At 38.2% G+C, this 9,644-nt stretch overlaps 1 protein-coding gene across 2 annotated transcripts in view; it reads left to right on the plus strand.

The window, feature by feature from the left end:
- LOC117885119 overlaps positions 1-9,018 on the plus strand; it is a 103,461-nt gene extending 94,443 nt beyond the window's left edge. For both annotated transcript variants that reach the window (XM_034786281.1, XM_034786280.1), the window contains exons 5-9: positions 258-503; positions 2,522-2,740; positions 5,463-5,729; positions 6,852-7,083; positions 8,665-9,018. In XM_034786281.1, the coding sequence (XP_034642172.1) occupies positions 258-503; positions 2,522-2,740; positions 5,463-5,729; positions 6,852-6,970 (851 nt within the window). In that variant the 3' untranslated portion in view covers positions 6,971-7,083; positions 8,665-9,018. The remainder of the gene's footprint in view (positions 1-257; positions 504-2,521; positions 2,741-5,462; positions 5,730-6,851; positions 7,084-8,664) is intronic.
- Positions 9,019-9,644: the final 626 nt, after the last annotated feature.

A 9,644-nucleotide genomic window follows, 5' to 3' on the forward strand; every position in this document is an offset into this window, starting at 1 on the left:
TCTGAGCATCTCAGGTGTCCTATTTCAGAGTAACAGCCGTGTTAGTCTGTATCCGCAAAAAGAAGAACAGGAGTACTTGTGGCACCTTAGAGACTAACAAATTTATTAGAGGTGTTCTAAGCACTTTGAAATGGTATCATTCAGTAAAGAACTTAACGGTTTAAAAAAAAAGTTGCAAGCATGTGTTTACTTACTGTGTTTCTACTACAGTGATACGAATGGACTTGAGACTTTAATATTTTTTATATTACTCTTAGAGCCAGATCTTTCGTGCACTGCCCAACCTCCCACTGATGGGTCTTTGGCTTGTGGAATGTTATCTTATCCTGGCAGTGGAATGAACAAATGGCAGTTTTGTGTACCATTCTGCATGAAGAGCACTGGTTTCCATCGGAGAGCATGGTCAGTGTTTTTCTGCCAGCCTTCTCAGTCTGGGACAAGTTGGTTTCATTTGGATGAAGCCTGGCAAATGACAAAGGCTCACATGCCAGAGACTTGCACAGGTGAGCAGGCTTGAAAATTTCAGTGGATTAGCTTTCTTAAAGACTCTTGCTGACTGAAAGTTTATTGATTTACACGTTCAGCTGCTATTAGGGTTTAAGTCATGTTTGTATAAGACAACACAAAGATATGGATTCCAATTATGATATGAATTGAGAAAAGAATGTTTTGTTTCTCCATTTTCAACTAGAGTGTGTTGGTTCTCAGGGCAACATTCTGATGTCAGTTACAGAGGAGTGCAGAGGAGTAATAGTGGTGTAAGTCTAGACTAACTAAGAGCAGAAGTTGACCTGAGAATTTATCCACTTTGCTTCTCCTGCAAAGTCTGATCATTATTAAGTGTGTGTGTCTGCATATTGGGTTTTCTTTCTTTTTTGACAGCCTTCCTAAGAGACTTGAAAATAAACTCTCTCACTACACATTTTGCCTGTTTCCTTTTAGCAAATCTTTACTTCTCCTTCCCTCCCCATGTTTCTAATAACACAAGCCATTATGGTTTAGTATTGCTTATTACCATTATTATTCACTAGCATCATGTATAGTTTCAGGAGTTGAACAGTCAAAAATAGTATGTGTAGGTCCTACAAAATATAGTTATTTTTGTTGGTTATGGAGAACAGGTATTCTAGAATTTGAAGGCAATTTCTCAGCATATTAATATTTTTAAGGTAGGACAACTGTGTGGCTAATACTAAATTGTTGAATAAAAATCCTTTAACTCTTGACTTAGAGGTCTTCCAAAATACTCCCTGAGACTTGCAAGCCTAATGTTATTCTCTCACCTCCCAATTGCTACAGAAGGAAGATGTACCCCAATGCTTGTCTACGCTTGGAAATTTACCAAAATAGCCATTCTGGAATAATTATTTAAAATTTTAATTTATAATTCCTAAATGGATTAAGTTAAATCAGGAAAGGGCAGTTTTATTCCAAAATAAGAGTGTTCACTTGTGGAGTTGTACTGAAATAGCTATTTTGGTAAATTTCCCAGTGTAGACAAGCCCTTACTGATAAGTACTCTACTATCCATTTTTATTGGATACTTTTCAAATAGAAATTGAAAGAGAACCATAATTTCTTAAACAGATCCAAGAAGGACTCCAAGGAGGCACGAGAACCACATATTTAAGGAAACAGGGCCAGATGGAATAGCACCATAGAGTGCTGACTGCATTAGCTTCTGCAAAGGATGCAGCTCAGTCCCATACCGTCTCTGCACTAATTGGAAAAATTTCAGGAAATAAACTTTCCAAGGGTGGTGTCATAACTACTTAACCTGGGTTCTCCAGCGGACCTGCCTGAGGCACAATGCATTCTGGAATTCTTGCTTGACTGGTGCAGCTCTGTACTACCCCCAGTAGAGGCTTTCGTGGCTTTGGGGATCAAACTGAGTTATCTTGTTGGGGATTGGCGACATCACAGGCAGTTAATCTAATCTGCAGATGGATTAATTTTGAATATAAAAACATAGTTTTATCAATGGAATGGGGCGTATAGATGGAGACAGGATCTAACAGAGGTATCCCCAGTCATCTGTCTATGGTAAGCAATTGCAGATGACACAGAAAGCATGGCCAGTTTCTTTCTGAAAGCTCAAACCAAAGTGTGTAGCAAGATCTTTTTTTGCATAGAGCAAACACTGAAAGTTTGTGATGTGTTACAGAAGTGGCAGTGTGTCACTCAGGTTGTAAATTTGTTACTGTCAGGTTGTATGTGATAAACTGAAAACATGACAAATAGCTATTTTTTTATTTGAGCTAGAGTCTTACACATGAAACCAAAATGACATTTTTACCCCTCATTCAAGTATTGAGCTGTATATTTATGCTTTTGATATATCCCTCATGCTGCTTTGTGTTGTGGCCTTGTGCTCAAGAGAAAAATTGGTAATGTGATACATTTGTGCTTGCCAGGACTCTACTCTCTATTATATGAAAACTGTTTAGCACTTTTGTGCATCATGGCACCATTTTGGGCATATCCTTATTAACTAACCTCATGTTATATGAACTATTAACAGTCAGGCGTCGAACAGGGTCCAGAAAAGGAGATTCACTACAGTACTATGAGGGTGACTGCAATGAACAGGCCGTGAAAAAACACATCCTAGCAACTGTGGAACACATTGTAGCCAAAGATCCCTCTGTTGTTTCTCAATGCACCAGGCACCCAAACACCTGTGGCAATTTCAGAATTTCAGATCTTTCTGTTCACTGTGGGTCTGGAAACAACCAAAGAGGTAACAAATTGTCTTTTCAGAACATTGTTAATGTCACTGTGATGGGGTGGACAGTATTTTTCCTCCTATATGTTTTTTAATATGCTCCATAGTGTCTTCTCTCCCTCTGTGATAATTCATATTATGCAGTCATTTGCAATCAGCCGCAGCATAACATAATCTTAAAGGCATACATATTTCATGCTCTAATCTATCAGTAATGTGCACCATTAGCTCCCATCATTCTTGATGGGAGCTGGACATGCTTTTCTAGTTGCTTTGAACTACATCTCCTTAAATCATCAAAATCATATATTTTAAAATATAACAGATGTATTGTAATGTATTACACACAGTACAGAAATAACAGATGTATTGTAATGTACTCAACATGGGCTTTCAGAAAGTACTTCAGGTAAGCATGAGTTTACAGACGTATGTAATGTGTCAAACAAAGTCCAATGCATCTCACAGAAGCTATGTGGAAATTATGAGGAGGATTACTGAAAATCTTGTTCATCATATAAAAAGTTCTACCTAGCCCAAAGGATCAGACACATTACCCATGAGGTCACTGATTATTTCAGATGTTACCCAAATACACGCTTACAGCCAATTCTTATTAACTAAACTAAAATTTATTAAAAAAGAAAAGAGAGTATTTGTTAATAGGTCATTATACATACAGATATGAATAAAGTCCTTAGGTCAGTTTCATTGTAGAGATGGTGAGCTTCAGAGTTGCAAAAGGTTCTTTCTGAATCAGTTCCGCAGATCACAGTCCCATGTACAATATCAGGGTGACCCAGGCTGGATCTGGGGATCTCAGTCTTGTGACTCAAACTTCCCCTGATGAAGCTTAAACAGATCTGACATGCAGGATCAAGGCCCAAGAGTTCTTTTTATAAATTTCTGGCAGGCTATTGTCAGCCTCTTGACAGCAGGTGATCCTTGGGTGAAGAATAGTGGCTTTGAAGTAACCTCCTATTTCCTAAGCATTACCGGTAATTAGCTATAGGGATTAGCATAAGGCAACTGCCCATTTCCCACCATTTACAGGTAGTTTACTACATACTTCAAAGAGAAATGAAGACAATGTTATTAATACACTCACAGTTCATCTAAATGTTAGCATCTCCTTTTGATCTCTGAATTGACAGAATACAGCGACATACAGGAACCGTTTGGTTACATTGTCAACCTCTAACACTATATATGTAAACACACAAAAAACCACAACTATTATCTACTAAGATGTATCTGAAGGTTGAATCTGGGTCAATTAGCCTGCTAGTTGTGTAATTGTTTCTGTGTTACCCTGTGTCACATAGGCCTAGCAATTTTATTTAACAATATATATATATATTGGAGCTTTAAAAAAGATCACATTTAGTTCACCTTCAAATCTGGGGGAAAGTTTTGGGGCTACTATTTTTGGCTCTCTCTGCTTTTAAATGTTCAAATCTTTCAAGATTACTGAATTTGCTTCTTTATACTGCCATACAGTATCCTGTCTTTTTGCTATGCCATTAATGTCTGTGCCAAAAATCTGTTTTTTTTATTTGTATTCTTTTGTTGCTATGTTTCCATTTTTGCTTTAAATTATTGTTTTTTATTTCCCTGCAAGATTCCTGATTCAACTTTGTACTTCATTAAAGATTTCACATATTTCAAATAGAGCCCATTTTAATTAGCTTTTTAATTACAGCTGCAGCAAGCTACTTACTAGAGATTCTTAGTCTAGTGAACAAGCCCCTGTGGAGCTATTTAGCCTTAGAGAAAAGTGAAAAAGAGCCATTTTTAAATCAGAATGGAAATATTTTGCACACATCACACAATCCTATGGGAATTTTCTGAAATTCCAGTTTAAAGGATCCCCATTATAGAAGAACTGTGCCCCAGAACATGGGGATACAGATTCTGGGGGAAGGCCAAGAGCAGTGTGGTGACTTGGCTAAATTCCAGTTGAGTAAGTGTATTCTATTCAACCCAAATTCTCCTGTAGTTGCAATTGTCTGAGACAATTTTCACATTCACATTCTGATTGGGCAGCAATTTACACCACGTTGCACTCCCTTTGCACAGGTACACGTTACATAAGGTGCCAAAGGCAGTGCAGAACCAGGCCCTTTCCTGAGTCTGTGCTACACAATGGGGCATAGATGTCACTTTTCAAAGGTGGGTGAGGCATTTGTGTCCTAAAAGTATCCTGATATAAGTCTAACTTCTTTTATTTGTTAAGCTTTAAAAGCCATACTTTCAAAGATATTAAAGTGCTGATCTGCAGGCCCCTAAATACCTTTGAACATCAAGCCCTAAGTCCTGGTGAAATTCTCCTCTCAGTTACACCCAGTGTGAAGCCCAATGACTTAAGTAAAGTTTAACTGGTGTAACTGAGAGACGAATTTAGCCCATTGTAAGTAAAATCAACACTCTTTGTTGAGAACTAATTATGGGCCCAGTCCTGGCACTACTGCTAAGCCTTGGCAAATCTCCCATTGGCTTCCCTGGGATCCAGATCTGGTCCAAATGTCTTAAATACTATACAATGGCACATATGTATTTGCATAAAGCGTATTGCGGTTCTGTTCACTTAAGAAACATGCAGTTAAATAACCTTAGATCTGAGCAGCAGGGTTGTCTCATTGCATCTTATTGTGAAACATAGACTTTCTTATGCTTCTTAGCATTTGGAATAGCCAAAGCCTGATATCTATTATTATGTATATTGTTCTTTCCTCAGATACTGAACCACCTGTAGTGATCTCCTGTCCTCAGAACATTGAGATAGAAACCAAAAAAGGAAACCCCTACTGGAATGACTTGCCTGAATTGTCTTGGAAGGAGCCTGTGTTTGAAGACAACTCCAGGGGTCCACTGACAATCACAAAAGGAGGGTCCAATGTTAATAACGGAGACAAACTGGCATATGGCCAATATTCAGTGGAATATATAGCAACAGATCTTTCAGGAAACCAAGCCAAATGTTCCTTTGAGATCTCCGTGAAATGTATGTGTTTGGCTTATACTTAAGGTCAACAGAAGGGAATATAATGAAGTATTAATGCTAATTGTCCTGTGGCATTTGTTGTTTGATGATTAATACCATGTGGGGGTTAGGATATAAACTCTCACATTTTGTCTACATCTACAGGCCATTTATATGCAAGGGTGAAAACATGTATCCCCAAATGTCCCCTCTTACCCCGCCCCCCCCCCAGCTCTTACAGCTTTGCTCTCTGTCCTCATATAGCACAGTATCTTTTCACTGAAGCCTACCTGTCAGCTCTGTGTAAAGAATTGCTTCCTTCAATGGTTCCAGGTACAGATCCTAACACAAGTTATAGGATTCAAACAAACCTGTTACAATGAAAGATGAGCTTGAGATGCAAAGTTTGGCTCCAGATTGGAAGTTGGGGCAGAGACAAGGCTTGAGGGGAAAGATCTGATATTCTGATTCAGGCTCCTCTCTGTTAAAAGAAATCATCTCCTGTAACCAGCATGTTTTCAGAAGTGGTCACTCACTCACTTTGTGTGCCACAGTTGTGTGGGGTATCCCACTTGAGACACCTGGTGCCTGATTTTCAGGGCTACTAAGAACCCACTTTCCACAGGGCACTCCAGGAGTGAGTCACACCAATTCACTGAACGCTTCTGAAAATTGTAGCTGTGTTCCTCCTGATGATTCCCTGTTCTGTTCATTCCCTCTGGGGCACCTGGCATTGGCCACTGTTGGAAGACAGGATACTGGGCTAGATGGACCTTTGGTCTGACCCAGTAGGGCCATTCTTATGTTCTTATGTCCCAAATACTATCTCCAGCTATAATGCTATAATGAATTGCTGAAGACTGTCTGAGTCTTACGCCCATCCCAGGGTTCAATCCCAAACTTTTCCTATGTTACACAAATAGGCACATAAGAATCAGTTTCCCTTTACATGCAGTAGGAGGCTATTCACATCATCCTGAAGATTTACCCAACAGTGACATTATTATCATGTATATGAATTTATAGTAATATTTTAAGAATTTCTGTCTAAGATTTTGCGTAATTTGCTTTTTACTACATGTAAGCAGTATCACTCATTATTAACTCAGTTTTTATTGTTGTCTTTTTTATGTATACACAAAGCAATTGCATGCACAATGGAATTGCCGGAGCATGGAGCTATAGTCTGTGGCTATCCTTCGGTGGACGGCATGGACCTCATGACCATTGACTGTATTGTACTGTGTCAAAGCAAAGTTTAGCAGGGATCCATATCCAATATATGCATGCTCAGAGGAGGGACTTTGGTGGACCTTCACAAGCACATTCACGCCTATTGGCCCAAATTTGCCAAGTTTAAACCATAAGTGCCAAGGTAAGAAAGTTTAAATGAATGAAAAACTTTGTACCTAATTAAAAATTCTTATTTGCATGTTATATTTTCACCACTTTGATGAGCCTGATGGCATGTAAATTATATTTCAAGGATTCATTAAAAGTAATTTACCTTTTTTCTATAAACAACACTTGTCAGATTTCTCAAATCAGCACTGAATTAAACTGAGGTGGGTTGAGTTCAGCTGCTTGATTTACTTTATTACAGATTTAAAATCTGCTGAGGGAGTATAGATATTTCACATTAATTATGTTGATGAAGATCTGTGTTCTGATTACCAACCCTGAGTCTTTATACAGATCAATGAGATACCATACCATGCTCTAATAACCAGTGAGGGATTACAGGAATAAAGCACCATTGCTTTATTAACTGATGACTTTTCACAAGAACAAAACCTGAATTTATGGGCTTTGCACAGGGACCTTTCTAGGGCTTGCATATTGGGCATAAGCAAACAATAAGCATTTTAATGTGGCTAAATGTAAATGTATACATTTATAAACAAAGAATGTAGGCCATACATACGGGATGGGGGACTGTTCACGGAAACATGACTCTTAAAAAGATTTGGGAGTCGTGGTGGATAATCACCTGAATGTGAGCTCCCAGTGCAATGGTGTGGCCAAAAGGGTGAACGCATAATGCTTGGATGCACGAACACAGGAATCTCGAGTAGGAGTAGAGTAGTAGTAGAGGTCCCTTGTATCCTTGGAATATATGAATCGATATACATTTTTAGGGTCTTTTGGGGGCAGAGCTGTGTCTATCTTTGTGTTTGGAGAATGCCTCACTCATTCTGAATGCTATCACAGTATAAATAATTATAAGAACCCACTAGCCATCCATGTGGCTCATCTTTAGTTGCTTCTACAGTCCCAGGGTTACAGTAGTAACTATAGTCCATGCACTATCTTCATAGTGGCTTCTAGGAGGTGGCTGCGTGAAGACTGTGGATGCATTGGTCATGACCATGCCCACTCCCCAGTTCTCTCCTGACTCATATTAGGCCAAGAGTGAGTGAACATGAAGCATTGTTCCAGCCAAGTCTGGAACAATTATCCAGCTACAGCTACAATTATCACCACTCTGTGATATACATTTTTTTTTCAGTCTCTATCTTCAGCCTGCCATGCTCAAAATGAAGAAAATTGTTGGCATAATTTTGATTGCATTCTTTCTTATTCATTTTATTTATTTTGGCCCTGATCCTGCAATAACTTATACATGTGCATAATGATGAGCATGAGAGTAATCCCAGTGGGTCAGTTTATATACTTCAGATTAAAAACACATTTGTAAATCTTTGCAGGGTCCTTTTCCTAGGGCTTCATTCAAAACCCACTAAAAGCAATGTGAGCCTTAGCTCTTACCTTTAACCTTACCAATTATTCTTTTATGATATTTGTTGTATTAAAAGTTCCAGATATGTAAACATTAAAATCAAAACTATCCTCATAGCATTTGATACATGTAAGTTGAAAAGTAGGATGCTCTGCATCACTGAGGTGACTGGCTAGGTCAGAATTAATCCTGTATTTTCTTTGCCTGTATCTTTAGAACCAGATATCCATAAAAAGCCAAAAGTTGTTGATCCGAATTTTTACTTTGATGGTGACTGCCATGACAGAGCAGTGCAAGACATGCTGATAGGACACTTGGAATATTTTCAGAGGAAAACTTCAGCATATCAGTACTGTGAATTAAACAGAGAGTTCTGCAGAAAGTGGAATGGTTACCGCAATGTAACGGTGTTCTGTGGAAGCACGTGAGATGGAATGACTGTATTGTTTGTTATGGGTTTTTTTTTAGAATGTATTTGCATGCGTGTGTGAGAACTACATATTATCCAAGTATTCAGACTGTTCCTTGAAAGCAGTTTGTGCTGTACCCTTATTTCCTCTTATAAAATAAAATTAGGGTAAAAATGTAATCACTATCGTTTTCTTTCTTCTTGAGCTTTCCTATTGTTGCTACTACTTGGGAAATTTGGCATTGTAAGTGACATACATGGACTGATAGGCGACAGGATACTAGTGTGTTACATTTGGGGGTTTTGGGTGGTTTCCACTTTTTTGTTTTTTAATTATAATGTAAAACTGGTGAGGGCAATATTGAAACCATATGTAGGCGTGTCATTATGGGGATATTTGTTAACACAAAGTCACACTAAGTTGTTTCAGAGTAGAGTGGCTGCTATTAAAAAGTCAGGATTTGTCAATAATTATGCTCCTCAGAGCTATGTAAGATTATCACAGTCTTTTTCCTCCTAGGTTTAGAATAGGAAGTATCTACTAGAACTTTGTAATAAGGGCACACAAATATTGATTAGCAATAGAACTGGTTGAAAATTAGAAATAATTTTCCATGAAAAATATAGAGGGATTTTTTTCTCCCCTATTCTTCATTCAAATTTATGACCAGCTCTGCTTGTTAATGGCCTCTATTGTATATTGTGAATTGGACTGTAAAATTATTTTACAGATAACAAGATCCCATCCAGAATTAAAATCTATCAATATTTATTCGTTGTCTTGGAT

Source organism: Trachemys scripta, chromosome 11, assembly GCF_013100865.1.
Source record: "Trachemys scripta elegans isolate TJP31775 chromosome 11, CAS_Tse_1.0, whole genome shotgun sequence".
In the NCBI taxonomy this organism is placed as follows: domain Eukaryota; kingdom Metazoa; phylum Chordata; order Testudines; family Emydidae; genus Trachemys; species Trachemys scripta.